The sequence below is a fragment of the Phoxinus phoxinus genome, assembly GCF_949152265.1.
Source record: "Phoxinus phoxinus genome assembly, chromosome: 22".
NCBI lineage: Eukaryota > Metazoa > Chordata > Actinopteri > Cypriniformes > Leuciscidae > Phoxinus > Phoxinus phoxinus.
The window spans coordinates 20709379-20732441 of NC_136897.1; the positions used below are offsets into that span (position 1 = coordinate 20709379).

The 23063-nt window shown below is 38.7% G+C and overlaps 1 protein-coding gene across 2 annotated transcripts in view; it reads right to left on the minus strand.

Moving 5' to 3' along the window:
• arhgef10la (Rho guanine nucleotide exchange factor (GEF) 10-like a) overlaps positions 1–23063 on the minus strand; it is a 107996-nt gene that overhangs the window by 22341 nt on the left and 62592 nt on the right. For both annotated transcript variants that reach the window (XM_079596674.1, XM_079596673.1), the window contains 3 exons: positions 18790–18911; positions 5144–5230; positions 496–707 (listed from right to left, as the gene is read on the minus strand). In XM_079596674.1, the coding sequence (XP_079452800.1) occupies positions 496–707; positions 5144–5230; positions 18790–18911 (421 nt within the window). The remainder of the gene's footprint in view (positions 1–495; positions 708–5143; positions 5231–18789; positions 18912–23063) is intronic.

Genomic DNA, 23063 nt, shown 5'->3' on the forward strand with positions numbered 1-23063 from the left:
AGAAAAGGGATGAGTCAAAATAAATATAATAAATTAATATAATAGATTATTACTTTTATATTTCATTCAAATATATTATAGATTTTTAGAATACATATTTTCTTTCCAATCCACATGCTGAATGAAAATGCAACTTTCACTCTCTGACAGTAGGTGGCGCTTATAACCCCTTATAATGTTAACCCATGTAAACAACGCAGCTGTGCTTTTAGAAATGTTTTTAGTTTGCAGGTATGATATAAACACTATAAGGTAACCATTGTCATAAATTATTAACTTAATAAACTATTAACATACACATGAAGCCATATTGAGATTACTGGTTTTCTGTCCCCAAATTTGATAAGACTTTTCTATCATTTAAGATATTTAAGAATTTTATGCAACTGAATCGAAGACTTTAAGGACCCATGGGGGCCCTGATTTAACAGGTACAATTTTTATATTTTTAACTGGGAGACATTATATACAGTTCTATATGAAACACAGTCTTACCTGCCATCATCAAGTCCTACACAGATAGTATTTCCAACTCCAGTGGAGTTGTGAGGGCCGGCTTCAGCATCCTCTGAAGGGGTGGGCTCAGGCACATACTCCAGACACATCACTCGAGCGCCCATCTGGAGGGATTTTACAGGACGAGGTGTGGGTCTGTTCAAGGAGAAAATGTCCACCTGGCCTTGAGAGGAATCACCTCCACTGGCTACCTGCAAAAACAGAGCAAGGACACCACCATTATAGGTAGCCATCCAACCAAAACCACTCTCATATCCATGATTGTACAGGTAGGGAAAGAAAATAACAGTAAGGAAAGTGTCTTTCTATTTTTCTGCCATTTTCAACCACTCCCTCAACTTTGTGTTTTCACTTCCAGAGCCGAGAAACACAGAGAAAATTTCAAACGGCAGAAAACTTTTCACTTCCTGTGTACTTTAAAGCTTCCCAGCCCTGTTATTTTATTCTTGTCAATTTAAATTTCATGGTAACGGCAAAGTTAAAATCATATATCTCGTAAAATTAAAACTCAGTCTTTCGCCTGATAAAGTCTCTAAAATTCATACGCTATCACCCATAATGCATTCTCAGTGAGATAACTTCAAACATCTTTTTTTGTAACTCCAGGGATCTTTTCATCGCTGAAGCAGAGGAAAAGGTGAGGTGGAGAGATGTCTTTTGAAAGCTGCTGAGCTGTTTGACAATGGAGGGTTTCCTTTGGGCTGATGATTGATCGCCTTCTTAAGACAGAGACTGAGATGACAAACTCGATCCTTGGTGAAATTACATGTAGTTGACAGAATAAGACTTCAGCACAGTGCTGCTCATAAATCCATCCTCTGGTGCCTTTCCTCAACAATTGATCTAGGTTCTGCACCCATCCATTTTCCAACTGAGTTGCTTTAAAATGCAGACTCTTGTAACACATTTGGATTGCATTGCATCATAAATTAATAATCCCCCCTCCATGAAAATAGTGTTTGTCTTCACCCCCTGCACGGCCACTCGCACTCTCTCATGGTTACTTGTTCATGCATAATGCAAGGGAAGCAACCCGCTCGCTATTAGAAATTAAACGAACTGATCAGCGTCCCATCATGCCCGCCACATAAATTGGCTCATCTCTCCTTGTGCGGCACTAAACTGCTCCAATTACAAAATCCATACAAAAAAGCCTTCAAGAGGTGGTTTAACCGAGGGAGATAAAGGGGAAGAGTATTACAGCGAGTCTGCTTGGCCTTATTATAAATAGCCCTTGTTTAGGGGCCATCATTTATGATTACCTCAGGACACTGAGCCCAGTCACTGGCCGATTGGAGTGTAATCCCAACCGAAAAAATAGAAAGAAAAAAGAAAGAAAACAACAGCAGAGTGGGAGGGATGCTGCCAGACAGCAGAGATTAATTCTCATTCTCAGTCATGTTATGTGAGCAAAATGGCCAGGCTAAATATAGTCTTTAACCTTACAGTTCCCCTCTAATTTGCATGCAATCATTTGTCTGATTTGTATCACAGTGTAGAATCTGGACGGCCAAGGTCTCGTGGGCCGGGAAGAGCGAGGCAGAGCAAATATCGGCCTGTTAAGGCAACGAAGTGGGAGATAGGGAGGACTTATCTTCAGGCAAGAGGTACGGAAAATAACTGAAGCGGCCTGCATTGTTTGCTTCCCCAACCTCCAGCGGGCCCTCGTTCTCTTGCTTTCTCACACAGGCGCGAATCCATGTGCGTGAACATGAAGATGATCTACCTCTCCTCTTTTAATTCTATTCCTCCATAGACTAGGTGGAATTACAGCTCCCTGACAAACTCATCAGTACTTGTTTGGAGGAGTAGATATCTGGATTCATGCCCTGGACGCATCCCTGTTTTTTTGGCCGGAAAGCCATGAAAACCAGCCTTAGAGCCAAAGCTCTGGACAACAGAGCATTAATTAGGCTAAAATTGACTAAGAGCCTAAAGGGAGCAAATATAGCCTGGGGAGAAAGACTTCATCTGTCTATTTGTACATACTGGGAAAATTCAAACATTTGTCTATTGACATTCTTTACGAAGTGTTTTAGATTTGTTTGGCTTTACAGATTAAAATGGACAAAATTCATACAAGTCTAATAATTTTAATAACTCATCTTATCATCATACACATCTTGTATATAGATCAACATACAGTATATGTATATAGAGATCAACTTCTTACTTTGGTCATTATTAACCAACTAACTATATGAATAAAATCCAAGGAAGTACACTGTGAACACAGGCAAAAATCAATAGCTGAGCCTCAGCAAGAGGCGAAGAGGCTAAGAAGAGTGAATTTAGTTGCATTCACACTAAAAGCGACAAAGAGACATGATCCCATTCATTTCAATGGAGAGTGGGCGATTTCCGGTGGCACGAGAGACAGCGACCATTGGAGACCGAATGGGGCTTGTACAACGACGCGGCAAAGTTGAAATTTGTTCAACTTTATGCAAACGAATAGCAACTTTCAGGAGCGACAACCATAAGGAGTAAAGTTAGTGGAGCGCATGTGATCTGTCGCTCTTTGGTGGCGAGGCAAAATAGAGGAGAAGCTTTTTTTTTAGCTGTCAGCAACTGTCCTATAAGTTATAAAAGTTTACAAATGTCGCATAATAGCACATTTAATGAGAAACACTGCCAGCCCCATTGAGACTAAATGGATGCACTGAGATATATAAAAAAAACTGACCCCGTGCTTTAAGCTAAAGAGTGAAATTTGGATTCAGGATCAGATGTCGACGAAATTATATTTTAGATATGCAATACTAAAGATTTGTGATATGTCTCCATGTACATACAATGGTACTTGCCGTACTGACTCCAAGCCTGAATGGTTTCGTGAACCCAGATAGCCCGGCATTTGCCCTTTTGCTGCAGATAATTAGCCACAATCTCATTCATCTTAATATTAGGCATTTTATGTACCGATTCCATTTGTATTAAGACTTTCCCTTCCAAAATGTTTGTTTGTAGTGGCGAGAAAAGTGATTCGATGTCTACAACTTGGAGTAACATCCGTGAATGTCATTCACAAATGTTACTAGGCAACCAGTAGTGGGAACGCCCACTAGCGACCTCACCGCCAGCCACTGGCGACATGCAGCGACAAAGTTGCTGGTAGTGTGAACGCAGCATTTGGCGGATGACTGGCTGGCTTACTGTCTTGGACTGATTAGAAACAATGTTATTATTTTGATCTAAGCGAAGAGAAAAATTCCAGCAGCCCATCTTAGAGTGATCTGATTACTGTCACTGCTCATTTGGAACACTAGCAGTGAAAACTGCCTGTTGTGATGATGATTATGTGATATCAGTGACTTATACGTTTGGAAGTAGCAAACGACTGAATCATTTCCTCTCTCAGTCCAGTCGAGTTCTCCGAGAAATGACACCCGCTATAAGCTGAGGATGTGTTGATTGCTTTAGGGGTTTCTTTAACCCTACTATAGGCTTGTAAGACTTTTGACTAGCAGGATAAAGTCTGGTCCAAATCGCAGCTTATTATAGCCAAGAACTGCCAACAATCTTCGACTTTTGGGTGCAGCTAAATAGCTGCAAACATAATAATAAATCTGTGTGGAGAACAAAAGACTGCATAGAAAAAAACTGGATCTGTCTGAATTTCTGTCCATCCAAAAGTAATACATAATGATGATTTCACAGCCACAACTCAGTAGCAAGTAAGCTAATATCTCTGATTTGCTTCATAAGTGCCTCAAACAAACCCCAGTCTCTTTTCCACAGTTTTGACATTTCTAACCACACAAACTTAAAATTTCATTACTATTCCTTATTCCCAAAAAAATATTCCCATGCCCTGTTTGATTGCATTTGGTCTTGTAATACGCAGTGGACCAAGCCTACCTGCATTTATATATCTGAACAAGAGGCAAAAATTCATAGCACAGCTCCAAAGCACAAAAAAATAAGTTTACAAATACACTTAATGAGAAATACTGGCAACCCCATTGAGACTAAATGGATGCACTGAGATATATTAAAAAAACTGACCCCTGTGCTTTAAGCTACAGAGTGAGATTTGGGTTCAGGATCAGATGTCGACGAAATTATATTTTGGATATGCAATACTAAGGATTTTTGGCACTGGACAGAGAACCTAATCCAGCCAGATATAATTTCCCCCTGAATGTCTTCCTGTATCTTTTAAATCCGCCCAAGTCCACCCTCAGTGCTCTTTAGAATACCCACAAAAACAATTAACTCAAAGACACAGGCAAGGGCGTCCTTTTGTGTCCAACCAAGGCTTGAATTGGATTTATCCCCCTGCTTTGGGGGATTATGTGATAAATTGCCCACTGCACCAGAGGAGGGAGGAGAACGAGACTACTGTGTGAAACTTTTAAAGGTGATTTCACAGAGCTTGTTATGAAAAGCTGTTTTATTTTGCAGAGTTTCTTTGCAGAATACAAGTTACTTCCAACGTAACTTAATGGTAAATTAATGCTTGTCGTTGTGGTTTAATAGTGAGGAATAATAATTGCATTTAATAATTTAGCAGATAAAAAGCATCTGCTAAACGCTCAAGTGTAAATGTAATCTTTTCAATCTCGGATGCCACCGGTTCACTGTTTATGATATGTATATTTTATGTGCTTGTGTTTCTACTTACCCAGAGGTAGCCTTGAGGAAGTGAAGTGCTCACCGCTGAAACACCAAGTAAAGCACACTGAACAGGATTATGAAGAGCAGCCTCCAGCTATAAAAAAAGAAAAAAAAAATATATTTTTAAATTCTTGCCTAATGACTAGACCTGAGAATTGTACATGCAATCAATAATATATAAAAAGAATTAAACAAAAAAAGCATTTTTTCAACAAAGTTAGGTTACATTTATGCTTAAAACAAACAATTTTCTTCAATATTTAATATATTGTTTGAGTGAAACATGGTGCTAGCAACTCCAAGGTCATGAGGTTTTCGACTCCCAGGGAATGCATGACCTGAAAAGATGCCAAGTAAGTCGTTTTCGATTAAACAGTCTGCCAAACTGAAAAAAAAAAAAAAAAAAACTTTTCTTCACAAGTAAATGTGTCTCATTTTAAGACTGTTTAGAATTTTTTTTTTTTTTTTACAGGAAAACAAGAAAATATACTGATTAAGAAAAATATTTTATTATCACAATGAAGCAATGCTCAGTTCAAATAGTGGGTGGCATATTTATGAGACCATAATGTTGCGTGATATCACGCCATATTAACAGACCACAAACAGCCGCTGTTTGGGAATGTTTATATTTAATGTGAGAATGAAGGCTGGGAGAGATGGTAGAAAGCACGTCTAATTTAATTAGGGAAAAGGGGGGGGGGGGGGTATCTATGAGGACTGAATATCTTTCATGTTGCCCCCAATGGAAACTGGGCATCAATCGCAAGCTATTTCCAGCAGTCATTTCCCATTTTCCCCACTTTCTCAAAGTGCAAAATATAAACAGGTCCAAAATAATGCTGGAAAAACAGTCAGTCAAGAGCTCTGCATCTCCTTTCTCCAAACCACTCCCTTATTTTTCACAAGCACACCAAGATTCCTCTTGCATGTTTACGGTTTATCCCATTTTTATATAATTCATCCATATGCGGTGAAAGAGAATGTCTAATTTGTAATTAAATGCCAGTCGTGGCAGGAGCACATATGGCAGCCTGCGGGCAGCAGAGCTCGGCTGGTGGAGGGAAGGGACAGACTGTGTCTTCTGAGTCACTTGAGAACACTGTTGCTCAGTGAGAAGCACAGGCAATCTTCACAGGTGGAGATTGCTTTGTCTTTGTCCATTCTCCGATGAATAGCAAGTGCATTTGCCTGAATATCTGCTTCAGTCGCAGTCCCCCGGGGTCTAAGACACATGCTACATGATTTCCCCAGCAACACTGGTTTCTGGGTTCTCAAACATCAGTTTGCAAGACTACTGTCCAACTGCGGAGGTAATATACTGCTTCTGAAGACTGGGGTCTGGTCCATCCTGAATGCTTATTTTTATCTAAGGAATTTCAAACATGCTTTGTGACGTGTGGCACTTCATAATGCACATTGGTGGTGGTTGAGGAGATTCCCCCCTTCTATGTAAAGCGCTTTGAGGTCTCAGAAAAAGAGCTATATAAATGTAACGAATTATTATTATTATTATAACCATTCAGAGAGTGGGTCTATGCTTATTATAAAGTATGGGCGAATTCAAATGCATAAGATGCTAAGTATACATAAGTATATATTTATATTACTGGTCTTGACTTTAAAACACTCTAAAACCTATAATTGAGATATCACCAACATCACCCTCCGTTTGCTCAGCCCATTAAAGAGATAACCGAGAACAAGGAAGCAGTACATGTCACTTTTGTATTTCACACTCTGTTGTGTCTTGTGTTTGTGAAGTAATAGAATAATTCTGGTACTGATTATTATTATTTTTTAGCAATTTTAAAAAATAAACAGAGTGGAAATAAGTCTTTATGCATCGACTATGATGAGATTTCAGAGAAAAAATCCAGGACAGAAAAAGCGATAATACTGATCAGAAAAAAAATATAATAAATAAAGACATGTTATAATGTAAATGTTGTCATTTCAAAACTGTAGGACTTTCTTCTGTGGAACAGAACATAATATATTTTTATTTGAGAAATGTCTTTTTTACAATGGAAGTCAATCGCCAAAAAAACAGTCACCAACAATCTTCAAAATACCTTATTTTGTTTTCTATGTGGAATGACATGAGGGTGAGGAAATAAAGCATTTTGGATGAATTATCCCTTAATGAGTTCAGGATAAGACCTGTTATATTAATCATAAAAGTGTCAATCATTCAAACTCAGTTCACATTATCAGTGGTTTATAGTAATGAGCTCCACTCGAAATGACTTAATACTCTGCAATGCCATTTAATTAGCATCATGGTGCCTTATTCCATTAAGCCTCTTGCTCAGATGCAGGTGCAACACTGGAGATCCCAATGGGAGAAGGAGAACAACCGCAGAGAGATTTGATGGAATACTTCTGTTTGGGTGCTCGTCTGGGGAAAGGGCAAAAGGTGAGCTAATTAAAGGGAGATTTGTTGATGAAGAAAGAGGCCGGCCACACAGCTGCTGGCCCCAGTGACCCACTGCTCTACATGGTATCTATCCACCCCACCCTTCTGGGTGACGGGCCTTATGCCAGCTCCAGGTGGTGAGTATCCTTTCCATAGGCCATGAACTCATCTGGAGGAAACCCATATTAGCTTCCCCTGCAGAGCCTATCCTGTCTGCAATGTGTCTCATTTTATTCCTGTAATCAAATGCACAAGGATAGTCTGTCACAGCATCTAGAAAAACAGGAGAATGTTTCTAAAATGAATAAGATTTTGATGAAATGTGTTATTGTTTTTAACCAAATAGCCTTGATATGCATAATAATAAAAGAAACCAACTCATCCACTCAATCAACTCAATAATTATGAGTCATCAGGGTTGAGGAGGTTTAGGGACAGAATAATTAGAGCAAAACAAATGGAGCGTTATGGTTTGAGGTGCATTTTCTGTGACGGCAATCAAATCTCTATTCTACCTGTGACTTAATGCATTTTAGATGCGATTGAAGTTACACAAAAGGACATGGATCCTCCCTCTCTAGTTTTGGTCTCCTTTTATGACTCATTAAGGGACCACATCTTAAATAAAACATAGTATAGATGGTTAAATTAAATGTTATAGTTTATAAGTATGATGTCTGAACACATTATGAAACATTTATTTTTGAAATTGCACAATACATTCTGAATTGTAATCACAATAACAATATATTTTAAAAAATTGAAAAAATATATACAATTCAAATGTCTGGGGTTTTACAGTAAAAACTGCAATGTTCTGGAACATTGTTATTATTACTTAAAATAACTGTTTTCTATATAACTATTTTCTATAAACAGTTGTGCTACTTATCATTTTTGTGGAAACCATCAGGATGTTTTGATAAGACGTCAAAAGTACAGCATTCATTTGAAACATGATTTTCAACCTTCAAATTTTCAATTAAAGTTATAAATGTCACTCATAAATGTCAAGTTTTAAATGTCACTTTTGATCAATTTAATGCATCCTTAAAAAAAATCTTACTAACCCCAATCTTTTGACTAATAGTGTTTATAAAATTATAATGACGTGTGTTTTATTATACAATCAAATTTAAAATATAGCTGCAACCACGGAAAATAACCCAGATAGAGTAAGCTAAGAAAAAAAGAACTATTTACAGATAGGCCTCTTTGTTAATTCATATGAATACATTGTGTGTAATTATGTTGCATGATTTACATCACTGAATTCAAAACATCATACTTTTGGTAATTATTAACTATGAACTAATAAACTAGTTTAAACCCTATGCAATGCAAAAAATATAATTAATGAAATAAACAGAATCTGAGATATATATAACACTGACCCTAAAATGCCGTGTTCTAAAGAGTCACCAATAGGGGATTCAGCTAGTAATTTTACTTGCATTAATTAAATAGAATTCTACATTTTAAAACTTTTGGCCCACCATTTCTATCATTTAGTTTGTTTTGTATGTTCAGTTTTAAGCAATACAAATATGTTACATTTTTAGATTAAAACTGACAAATGGGAGATGCTCTCAATGATACCAAAACAGCATAGTTCATCTTTAACTCCACCACATATTAAAACACTAGGGTGAGCCTGGACTCCACAAGACCATCATTAAATGACCTCTGGTTAGCATTTAATCCACAAAGCTTGGTTAACACGGAGCGTAGCAAAACGAATAAAAGTCTAGCCTGAGTCACTACAGCAAAGCAGTACTTCACTCCGATGAAAGAAATCTCAAATCCTCCTGACAACAGCATCACAGGCGGCTCCCACACGCTAACAAACACTAATAGAACTCTTCTGTTGGTTATTAACTGATAATTGCCAGGCTTTAGAGCCCTCTTTCCCACTTCGTCTTTGCTCTTAGCCTCAGGATAGAAGAAGTGAGGCAGGGAGAGCCAAGATAGCACAATAAAAGCGCCAATGTTAACCTGATCACTGCTAGAAAAGCAAACTGAATTTGTATTTGTTTGATACAGGCTAAATCAGTGCTAGTCCAGGGCTCATGCTATATTGTAGCGTTCAGGTTAATGCTTGAGGTGTGGAGGAGAGCTGCAGACACTGGAAAACCAGAGAAACGCTGTATAATGCAAGGCTGACATGGGTGTGTTTAGCATTCTGCTTCATCGCAGGATTAGGAAGATGGAAATAGGAGTGGATTAGCCTATAGGAATTCAATACACGTGTGGGAAAGGACCGGTGACAGGGCAGTAGGACTAAATCTCTAGAGAGGTTGTGGCAGTTTAGCCTCAATGTGACTAAATTAATATAAAACGCCCAAGTCCCACCCTCGGAAACAATTACGCTGTCCCAAAGACTTGTTAGTTGTTTCCCAATATCCAATGAAGGACTCCAACACCGATGGATGACCGAATCAACGATGAAATATAAAGTGTTACGATTTCATGAGCTGGATGAAATCCAATCATTTAAATTTCATGGACCAAGATAAGCAAAGATCAAAGTGTCAACCTGCTGTGCTATCTGTTAGGTATTTTGCATAGAATATTTAGAGTAATATGAGCAGAAGTATAAGTTTTCAGTTGGACCTCTCAAATTTTAGCCCTCCAGTTACTTAGTGTTGGGTTTACGAGCTGGACTATGGCCTGTGGTGGAACATATGGCTGAGGTATTGAGTAGCGTATGCAAATTGCAAGGAATAGCTCACCTCAGAAAGAAAATCCTGTTATCATTATTCTCCCTTGGGTCATTCTGAACCTGTATCAGATTTTTTCCTCCAAAATCAAAAAACAATTTATAAAAATTGTATGAATAACCTGCCCATTTCTTTTCATGTGGGCTGTAAAAAAAATTTTTTTGTCTTTTCAGACTGTCAAACTCCAAAATGGCAAAAAGCTCCATAAATGTCTCATAAAAGTGGTTCATACAATTCATGCACTATATCCAAAGTTTTTTACAAATTATATGATAGGTTTTTGTGAGAAACTAACTGAAATGTAAGTGATAATTCCCTGAATATTCTGATATCTGCCTTCGCTATCTTTGGCACACTCATGATGAGAGTAGCAGCGATAACAAATGGATTCTTTGAATCAGATCTGATCAATGAATCACTCGATCCAGTTCATAAAACTGGTCTGAATGATTTGTTCCCAAATCTGACTGAAATGGTTCTGGTGTTCAACTCACTAACTCAATGATTCATTTGTGGTTGTTAACAGCTCATTGGAGGGTAATATTTTAGGTGAATAATGACCTAAGATTTGTTCAGTTGCTACAGTATCATTCAGCTTCTGAAGACGTGAAATATGACTGGTGCTTTTTTGTAATTTTGGAGATTGACAGCCCCATCCCCATTCATTTTCATACTGAAAAGAGTATTTCCAAAATTCCACATTGAAGGGTAATATATAGGGTTGTAACAACATAGGGTGAGTAAAACGATGACAATTATAATTTTTTGGGTGAACTATTCTTTCAACTATTTCAACGTTTCTTCTTTCTTTTAAATGAGGTGCTCTGGTTTCTGCAACAATTGATTGAAATGTTCACATTAGTGCTAGGCAGGTGGCGCTGCGAGTCATTTAGCATATTGGTGTACCACAGTACCATCTGACATTGGCAGAACATCACTAAGCAACATTCACATTCATGCAGGCATTGATATTTCCCTCATTATGTCCTGCTCAGTCATTCAGCACTTTGTGATGCATCTAGCTAATGTGATAATCCAACACATCTCTTCATCTCCGCCCAGCACAACTTCTCTGACATGGCGCGACAATCCCAGCATCGTTGAGATGAAAGCGATGGACTGTTCTGCAAATAATGGGCTTGAAAAGACGAGTGGAAGCCAAGAGTTGTCTGGAGCATATAAATCTCTCCGCCTCTGTATCTATCTCTCTTAATTTCCTTCCTTCTATCTCTACCAAGCGGAACGTGTGCACAGGGTAAAGTGGTGAGCCACCAAAATCTCGGCCAGCCCTCGGGATCTAATTGGAGAATGCCACTGCAAGGGACCACAGAGGGGTGTGACGAGAGGTATCTTTAATACCCTTGATCAGATGACATGGAACACAGAACAAAAGGTCTTCAAATCCCTACTGCGCTGAGCGGCAGGCACTGTTACCAAGCTGCCATGCTGGCTCAAGGAACGTATCCCAGGCTTTAAGCTCCCATTTTAAACACCCCTTCATCCTGCACAGCTGTGCCCCCAGAAAAACTGCTTAAAATTCTTCGACTGATCATAATAATTACAAGAAACAGCTACTAATCAGGTGCTGACAAGGGACTGGTAACATTAGATAACCAAATCTCCTGCTTCACTTTCAATTCCAGTACATTTCTCCTTATCAGCCTTGAGGGACAGGTAAGGTGGAGACGGACCCACATTAATGGTGGTGGAATGCTAATGAACCACATTTCAGCAGAAGACACAAGGATCCAGGTTTCTTCGGGTTCCCCGCGGAGGCTGAGTTTACACTGCGGCAAGAATGCAAAGCGCTTTAAAGTTGATGTGCGACCAGCGCTTAATTTGCAGAAGCCCGTGTGGGGTGATCGGTTGAAAAAGACTGACGGCATAATTAGCTGAGAAAAAGACAAACTAAGGAAATTCACAGAAACACGATTACCAGATTAAGTCCAAGATTGAGAATGTTTTAGTTCCCACTGTTAAACAATTACTTAAAATGTTCCCATACTCCACTGAAAGTATATCATAGGAAGCGTTAATGTTTAAATTAACATTTTTTTTTTTGCACGCTAAGCTTTGCTCCTTGTCGTTATTTTAGTCCCTGTCCTTTGTTTCCTCCACAAAAAACACAGGGGGCGTAAGGAAAAGGGGTGGAGGACAAGACTGTGACTGCTTGCTTCAAAGGCTATGTTTGAGCACTGATGATTTCCAATAATTAGCACGTAACTGTCAAAGCAACAGATCAACCCCTTTGCAGATGACCTCGCTCTCAGACAGTGCTGCAATGCCACCTCCAGAATGAGAAGAACAGATCCACACTGCCCTCTACTGATGGATAAAGTTGACAATATAGAAGCCAAGTCAAACTTCTGTGCTGCAAAACTGGAAAATCTGACAAATGTGAATATCTCATCCATCTGAGAGGTACTGCTAGTTTAGATTTATGATATTATACAACATTGGACCCTTTGACTCTCATTGTATTGACAAAAAGCCAATGACAAGTAAAATATGACATCTTGAACTATCCCTTTAACAAGATAGAATGAGTATTTTCTGTCTATTTAGTAATACCATTCAAAATTTGGAGATAATTTTACTGTCAATGATCTGAATAAAAATGAGTTTTTGGGTTCACTTATACTACACAACATTTACATACCTCCTAATAAGCCTTAAAGGGATAGTTCACTTTGAAATTAAATTTTGGTATGTTTTAGCTTACCTGAAGTGCATCCAAGATGTAGGTGTCTGTCTCCGCAGTAGTTTCAATTTTGATATTTTTAGGTCAAACCGTTCTTGTCTGTCAGTCATATAATGCAGGTATATAGGTACTGTCTCCAAAAGCATGCAGAGATGTCTCTAATAGCATGCAGAGAAAAGTCCAAATTAAAAAATTCCCCATTGTAAGTGCACATTGATGGCCTCATTGGGGGGGGGGGGATAGGGAATAGCACAAACCCAGAAAGTCATCCGGGCTTATTACCAAATTGGCCTTTCGTGGAACAAGATCTCCACACAGATGCTATGATAGCCTTGCTGCCATGGGCTATTCACATAGCGTAATGCGGTAAATCCTGGTCACAACCCTGAGGCAAGCACATAACAGATATGTCACAGTGCTATTGGGCCTTTTGGTGCCTACTGCAGTGCACTGAAAACCCTTGGGCTGCTTGCAAGAGTCTCTGAGCCTAGCTGGATGGTTATGAATACAGAAAATATTAATAAGGTAAGGGACAATTTATGATCAGGCAGTCAAGGAGCTTCTGGCGATGGTACCATATTAACTATCTGACTAGACAAGACTAGACTCAAGGTTGGTATAGGGAAACATTGAAGGGATAGTTCATCTAAAATCAAAAGACTGTCATCATTTACTCAAACTTTTGTGTTCATATTTCATTTGTGAACTGGATGGAGGGGAAGATTTTCAGTGAATAAAGACTCACAAAGTTATCTGGACTACTTTTATAGTGATTTGCATTTAATAACCCCAGTAAATATTTAACTATTAGGGCTTTCAAAAATATTTAACGCATTAAAAATATTGCACCTAATTAACGCAGCATCCGTATATGTCCTTGCATCCTTTGGCTATAGTGGTGCAAATTAATGTTGACAGCCAAGGATTCATTCAAGTGCTTTTTAACCATTCAAGAGCAAAAAGAGGCAAAAGAGAATTCAATACTGTGTGCTGTACCCGGAATATGCAGACAGACAAGTCTCGGGTACAGACAGGGCACTTGAGCGTACAAAAACGATGTCAAAATCTGGTTAGTATCCTCATAAGCACAGTCTTAAATGAGTTAAAAAGTCTTTAAATGTACGTAAAATGTTGGAAGATAATCGGCTGTGTCAGATCTGCGTCGTGTGTCACGTCACATAAAATTACAGCAGTCTAGTGTACCTGTTGCAGTCTGTGCCATTAATATAATCTAAGAACAAAAGAAAAAGATAAAGTCACTCACTACTCTTGATCACTTTATGGATCATTTACTTACCCTCATGTTGTTCCAGACCTGTTTCAATTTTCTTTCTCTTTTTTTTGTGGAACATAAAAGGAGATATTCTGAGAAGTGTTTTTGTCCATAGAATTAAAGTCAGTTTGGTCCAATGTTGTTTTGGACCTCACTGACTTTCATTTGTTTTCTGCAAAAGAAAGAAACTGATACAGGTTTGAAATGACATGAATACAAGTAAATGATATAATTTATATTTTTGGGCAAACTATTTCTTTATAGAAAACTATTTCTATTTCTTTTAGTTTCTCTGCCAGTAATGCTCTATTGACAGTTCAAAATATGACTGCTGTCAAGAGCAACACTCGTTACATTTGAAGTTGCAATGTTAACACCAGAAATGACCAAAGTCACTCTCGGAACAAGAGATTTTTGTTGCGTGCTGTCACCAAACTGTGCAATGGACAGTGACAAGCTCCAGTCGTGTGTTGGGAGCTTCCGCGGAGTGCAGCGATTTGAAGCCTTGACCGAGATGGCGAGTTTATATCAACACTGGTGACAGGTACTCTGTGATCTTGACAAAGAAAAGGAAATCAGATTTACACTTGCTGTCCAACATAATCCAAATGTGTTGAGGGCCCAATGCATTCGCCCTGCCTGAACTCTGCAGATGAACAAGGGACAGATTAGGGAAAAGCGATTTGAGCAAAAAACAAAAGCGCTCTTAATTAATTACACTGATCCTTGGCGATGAAGGGCCAGATGAAGATGAGGTTAAGCTATCAGCAATTAATAGCAAATGAAGCCTCCTGGATTTAGCTGTGAGTCGGGTTGGGGGTTTTAAAATTCAGCTCAATGTACTGTATACGTGTTTGTATTTACTTGCAGGATATACTGCAGCATAGGAGAGAAAGTGTCGCAGCAGTCCAGCGGAGATGTGAAGGAAAAAAGCTTTTAATCCATGCTGTGGCGTCTGTTCTTCACAGACGAGGAGGAAGATGAAATGCAGAACTCACAGAGGGATCGAAAGGAAGCAGAGAGAGAAAAAACGCAACCTTATATATGCACAGAAAAGATTGCAGAAGGCATAACCCTGTCTGATTTTATGGGGGAAAAAATGTCATGCTGACAAAAAACAAAGGAGAAAAAAAAGATTCAACAGAGTGCTGCCATGTAAGGGGAAGGGCACCTTTCTCCAAGACATTTCTGATCTATATTTCATGTGCTTTCTGTCTTGGTCTGTGTGTTGAGCATCAGCTTGAGATGTAATTTTTTTTCCCCTCTTCCTGCTATAACAGCTTCAAGTCATTGGTGTCATATATCAGTCCCCCTCCAAACGGTGCTATAAATAGACTCTATCCACAAATTCACTATTGCAAGAGATGTCATTGTACCATCTCGTCAGCAGTCAATCATTGAGTTATGGAGGCATCATATTAGTTATGGACCACAATTGGTCCACTCTCAAGCAACAGTACGCTAGCACTACTGATAGAATGTAGACAGGAAACAAAACAAGTATGTCCAGACCATGTCAGAACTCAAACTCTATACAGATCAACCCTCTATATCGGTCTGAGGGATGCAAACAAAGTGGGAAATTCACTTTTTGCCCACCAACCACAGTGGCTGTTGAATGCCCAATTTTACCAACCATTTTATTTCCCATTCAAATGTATAAGATGAAGCTGTAAATAAATACCAAATTATATTATTAAAAAACAATTTACAAACTGTTCACAAATGTATTCTATGCTTCACAGGCACAACACATGGCCAGACAAATGGAAGAATCTGCAAGCAAACAAGCCACACTGGTTTTTGCTTAAGATCAGTGATGCGTTAAGCTTATTGCTTGAAGCCCAAAGCTCCTTTTAACAACTTGAGCAGCTATTGACAATCAAAACACAACCATGAGTCACAAAAATGGTATTTAAACTGCAAAAATATCCAAGTTATCCAAAGTTATACTGGGCACATATACACAACAATAAGCTGAAGAAGGCTCTAGTTTCTGTAGGCACGCTTCATTGGACAGAACCATGACATGGGTTTAAGTACTATAAAAGAGATTCAGAAAACATTTCTCCATTTTCCCCCGTGTTAATCCCAAAAAAGAAAAGTCAAACCTGGCTGATACCTCCAAAAAAAATCATTTTTCCAGCATGTCTTCCCACACTTCAAAGCACCCGGTATGGGATCTCCACGGTATTGAAAAAAAAACACTCAAATAAGAGCCATCTTCTCTCCATCCTAATGCTTCATCGGGAAACAGATTTTGTTTCTTTCTCTTCCCACGAGACATCTTTATACTTCTCAGTACTTCTAGCGTAGAGCTTTTACAGCTGAAGTAGATTTTTAGTGGAGGGATTTTAACATGTTAAGGGACAGTCAGGCTTCCGTAATATCCATGTGAACGCTACCGACTGGAAACATGAGAAAACCAAACTCCAAATTTCTTGAAACACAATCTAGCATGTTAAACTTCAGAGTTAGAGCCGTGGCCTGGCAGTTAACACACATGGCATTTGCCAATTCCATTCCCCCTTTTCATCACCTCGGTATCTCTAATCTATTCTCATGAATACAAATCCCAAACAGGTCAACTCAACAAAATGGAGACTTGAAGGATACAAACATGAAAATCTACAATCTGACTGCCTAAGATGACATATGATTTGACAAGGAGTTCAATCAAGGTAGGTTTAACATTAGCATTCCATTTAGGAAAGCATGTATGCAAACAAACGTTGTTCCTCTTCACTTAGTATTGCATTTCAGGAAAAATAAGTGCCTGTTTGTGCAGTATTACAGGATTTTCGTAAGGTTTAGAAGTGGGTCAGATATTGCCTGGTGGACTGCTTAGGGGTGGGACATAGAGAGCCCAAAGATCCGCGTCAGAAGTGAAAGACCTGATAACGGTTATCTCCTCCGCCTAACAAGTCCACCCACCACCAGGCTTACAATAACGGCAGAACTGTGTGTGTGCAGATCAGTTGTTCATGGTGCGATGCTACAGAACTTCTATTTTATTATTGGAGACGACGAGTCCCCAGCGGCTTTTCTCCTTTTATCTTGGTCTTCAAGTGCCCCCTTTCCAATCCCTGCACCAATGAATGTTCTGCCAAGCGCATCAGATGCCAAAACCTAAACGTAAGATGTTTGGAGGCCTTGGCACTGGTTAACACATGCTGTCCGTGCCCAGTGGTAGTGGTAGTGGCAGTTAAGGAGCAAGGTTGGATAGATACTGACAGTAATACAAAAGACATCTCTGCCAGAATGTCTTAAAAGTCACTCACTTTAAATCCATCTCACCTGCTCAAGAACCTCCTTTTCAACAAGACATAGAACCACACGACTTTCCTAAAGACACCCATCCATAACCGGACCAAATTTCATACTGCATAGATGGCATTCGGATCTAATATGTTTGGTTGAGTATCAAACATATTTAATTTGTATACTTAAATTATCACAAAGAGTGTTTCTAGCCAAAGAAAAACATTGCAACTGAGAATAACAAAAAATCCTGTGACTGCATTAAATACAAAAATGTCCATGACCTTTTAGGATTTTATCAATCTTCATTTATTTCCCAGGCCTGGAATGCACACTTTTAAAATATACAGATATTTCTGTACATTTTAAAAGGAACATTGGAACATTGTTCATGGAATTTTAGAGCACAACTCAATTTATCTCAACCCAGAAAACAATTCTTGTTAAAGGTGTCTGAAACATTGCAGCTGGTTTTCACAAAGCAATGGCACCCTAAAGTTTGATACAAGAGAAACACAATTAAAAAAACTCCTAAGCAGCTGTGGAAAGAAATGATGTGGAAAAAGTACACTGTCGATCTGTTAGTCAGAGCTCCAAGCTGTTGCAAAAAACACATGATCAAGCAATTTTACCAACAGCCTTGACTTCCCATCTATTGGGTTGCAATAATCTTTATTTAATGCAGCTTGATTGATTTATTCTCGGGTGTCCAACAGTCATTAACGTAATTGCATGATCACTTTATAACACCCTCACATGGTGACTGGGGTAATTTGGCAACTATACTCACCATTCAGGGGTAAGTCAGCTAACTTCGTTAGGTCTTAAAATCTAGCCCGAAATATCATCTTCCAGACAGTAAAATTGATTTCATTCCTTTTTGACTGACTCTAAAGCCATTTTAGTCTGTCTCTTACCCGAGTTCACTATTTGATATACGAGGAGCTTGCCGCTCTTAACAGCTCCTATTGATCCACAACCTCCCTATCCTACAAGTGTGACTGGAAAGCTTCCATGTCACCTTGTAATTCCACAATCCTGGCACTGTTCCCATAAGATCATCCCATGGTCAGACTCTGTCTGTGGAGGTTGCTTTTGTGGGACTTTAATTTCCTAGCTTAAAAAATGATTGCATGCTATACAGCAGTTTCTAAAAGTACTTTGTCTTCCGGAAAGAAACTATAATCTTTTTTTCTGCTCACGGGAAGTTTCTGAACAGCCTATGGATGTCAAAGCTGAAAAAAAAAACACATGCTTTTTGTAACTGGTAGTCACTTACCTTCCATTCGTGGGCTTTGGAGGTGAAAACAGGCATGCGATAGGCCAGAAGTGGACACCAAAACTGAGCTTTTGTCTTCCCATAATCCTCTGCAGAGAACCAACCCGGTGTGTTTTCGTCCCCTGCAAGAGATTATATTTGGCTTAGTTTATTATTCGTTCTTCCCTACCAGATCATGCGGAGTGACATCATCTCATATGTCTATCTAATTATGAAAACAGAAGTATGGCAGTAGTTAAGATGTTTAAGGCTCCCGGTGTGCACTCTCTGAAGATATTTTCAGTATAGCAGACTAATGAGCCTTCACAAGTTTCATTCCTGCAGCAGGTGTCCATCTCAGCATGTGAAGAAGCAACCTCCAGGTTTCAATTAATGAAGTCTAAATTCTAGAGGCGTGGGCCACCTAGGTCTTCCCTCACAGCCACTTTGACAGGTATTTACAATTGCAAAGCACAATACATGCCTGCCAGTAACCACTCTCTATAAAAGCAATTCAGTAATTACCTATCATGGCCATCTTACGTTTGCATAAAAACAAGTCATGTTTTTCTTGTCGCCTGCGTCTTTACCAGCGCATCAACTCAAAATTAGCCCCAGAAACCATGAAAACAGGCTACAAACAAATGCAGTCAGATTGGACTCATTTGTTTTCACAGTGTGAAAGGTACGTGACACGGTTTGACGGCCGATGTACCATAGCCATATCAACGTTCAAGTCAGAGTGGGAGACTTAAGGGCCAATTAGCTTGAGGTTAGTCTCATTGTTTCTCAAGAGCTTCAGGATGATTTCTTTCCGATTTCATAGAGGGAGTACAAGCAGCCATAGTGTGACATCTCTGTATATCAGTGCTTTGTGGTCAACAAACTCTTAAGGGGCGTTAACATTTGATTTTGTCTCCATTCTCTCCCCACTAACGATGAACCCGACTCTCTAAAATCAATGCAATCAATGGCGTACTTCAGAAGGTCAGATTTCTAAAACTTCTACTTATATTTAACTTCTCAGATGGACTTCTTTTGCCAGTAAGTACAGTAAGACTATGGATAAGACCACACAAATTCTTAAGATAATTGCGAACACCTTGCAATAATCCCCTTTCAATACTTTAAGTCCAGAAATTAGAATTCTTAATCTAATCGTTTTATACAAAGTTGATCCTACTGCTACTGCAAACCTATGCATTATTTATAAAAGTATTAAAAAAGTAATTGAATTTTTTGAAGGACAAAGGGAAAACAGAAATTCATCAACATTTGAAGAGAAAATTTGAATGAACTTGATGAACTTTGCAGACGAGAAATAGGATTTTTCCATGTCTTTACAGCTGTGGTCACACTGTTATGATCATTTCTAAAGGAATATTTCTGCATATCTGTTAAAATAGTTTGACTTACATAGATAATGCTTTTCATTATCATGGTCAATGAAATATTGATTTGACTGAGTGAGAGATTTAAAAAAAAAAGGGTAACACTTTATTTTAGGGTCCAAGTCTCAGTATTAACTAGTTGCGTATTAGCATGCATATTACTAGGATATTGGCTTTTATCAGTACTTATAAAGCACATATTAATGCCTTATTTATGCATGACCATATTCTACATCTCATAATCCAACCCCATACCTAACCTTAACAACTACCTTACTAACTTAACTTAAAAGTCGTAGTTAATAGTTAGTTAACTATTGCATGTCCTAAAACTGGGGTTTTCAAAGTGGGGGCGCAAGGGGGCGCCACACCAAGTTGGAAGAAAAAAAAAAAGAAAAGAAAAAAAAACTTAATTTTTTTAAATATTATTTTGAGAATTGTTATGAAATAGCATTATAATAATTTGTCGCATAGCCTATCTGAACATTATACTTTTAATGCTAATCTTTTAGAGATTAGGCGACCGGCCGATCAGACTGACATATGCCGATTTTATGCCGGTCAAATGCACTCGCAGCATGATTAACATCGCGCAACATCAGCATCACGTGCACACGGAACGCACATGAAACCTCGTGAATTACGGCCGTTTCAGACCGCAAGCGTGAGCGGCGTGTGAGCAGCGCGTATTTTTTCCGGCGTGCATGTTAATCAATGAGTGCATTCACACCGCGAGCAGGAGCGTGAGCAGCAGTGAAGCGTGCTGCGCTGCTCACGCTCAATTAAAGTGAAAGCACACTTTTGATGGACAAAATAAATATGATTTCACACAAAAAGTGCCTAAAATGGACATTATTTGCATGTCTAGTGTGTTTCAACAAGAACTGGAGTAGGCTATGTCAGAAAAGACTCAAAAATATTTATAGAAAATTTACCTATTAAAACTTGTTTTTATTATTCAGTTTGGGTAAAAAGTATATGGTGTTTTATAAATATATATATATATAGAAAATAAATGTGTGTGCTGTAAAGTGGTTAGAAAAATTAAATCGAAATCGGCTAAAATCTGTATCGGCACGTCGGTCAAACTCAATGAAAAATCGGAATTGGCCTAGAAAATTGTAATCGGTGCATCTCTCTAATCTTTCTGATTGGCTGGTATCAAACACCATCACATAATCTGATGTTCATAGATGTTTTATTTATTTATTTATACATTTGCCGTAGTACTGTCGATGGGTTCAATAATACATGGCCAGAACCTAGTGGTATTTGGGGGGCCTTGTCATGGAAAAGTTTGGGAACCTCTATCCTAAAACATGACATGATGTGGACACAAATAACACTTTTTTGTGATAATGAACATGAAGAACTGAAAAAAAGAGAGATTAGGCCTATTAATTTTTGCATTCTGCAGTAAACATACGGCCTTCTGTGAGTAATTTGACGCTAAAAATTGCAATCACTACTTGTTCTGACAGATTGTTTATACATACAAGTCTGTTCTCATTTATAATTAGTATGTTAAGTTAATTACACAATGTGACAGAGGAAAAACATTGTTTACAAACATTGTATCCACAAGGTCTGTCAAATACTATTTAAAATGGCAGAATCCGACAATATGACAATATGATTTTAGCATAAAAGCAAATGGTATCCAGGCATGCATCTTTCTCTGATTTGATGCTATGGACCCTCTATGTTAGACGGATGTAATGAAAGCAAGGCCATGATGTCTTCAGTCATTTAAAAGCAGAGCCGTGACAGATATTACCTGCTTTTCTTTCGATCTGGCTGTTTATATTTTCACAGCACAATGAAGCATGAAAACGAATTCTACTAACTTACAAAAGCGTCTAATCCGTCCCCTCACAATGTCTCCTTTTCATTTGCAATCAGGACCGAATTCACTATATATTACTAAATAAACCAGTTATGCCAGGATCTCATTCTCATCACACGTTTGCCCTTTAGAGGGATGTTTGAGGAGCGTAGTTCACTTCTAAATCACTGTAACTGAATTCTAGCTGTCAGTCAACTACTTGTGGGTCATCAGGTTCCCTGTTTACCTGCCTTGCACTGCGCTCCCATACTGTGACCCTTAAATTAGCTAATGAAATGTGCTCTTTGCTGATTTGTTTGTCAGAAAAGGTCAATATTCATGTTTCATACACTTTTAGACATTAGTAACTACCCAAGTTTGTCCAAACGTGCATCATCAAACTCTCCGGAGAAGAGAAAACACTGGCTTTCACTGGTGTACTAGGACGCACTGTAGCATTGACATTCAGACCTTTGAAATATATTAATAATGAATAATAATTGATGTTTCACTTTCAATAAACGTAGCGTGGCAAGTTAGATGAGATATTAGCAACGTTGAGGCCTGTCTTATGCCCCTGCATAGCAAGGGCTAGCACTGCTAATGACTCTGGCATAATGCATTCTGCCTGCGTAAGCTCCCAATATCCTGGCTAACACAATGCGAGGAACAAGCCAGAACTCAGCGGCCAAACACACTCTCTTCACTCCCTCATTAACAATGCAGGAACCATCGTTCTATTCATGTTGTGTAGTAAAACTCAAGCCGCTTAGCAAAGGATAAGCAAACAAGTGTGCACCTCATCAGGGAGACTGGGGTTTAACCAGGGGTTGCTCATTGATAGCCGCTGTCAGAGCGTGAGAGAAAGAGAGACAAAGGAGAAGCAGAAAGTGAGAATGAAGGTGAGAGAATGATGGACAGGAGAGAGGATTTGGGCTCGGGGCGAACGGGTATCTCTACCATGCAGACAATGGATGAGAAACTGGGATAAAATAAAAAGTTAAATGTATTTGGAATACATCTACATAGGCAAAAGGCACGCACAAACACACACACACACGGAAGTAAAGGAATGATAA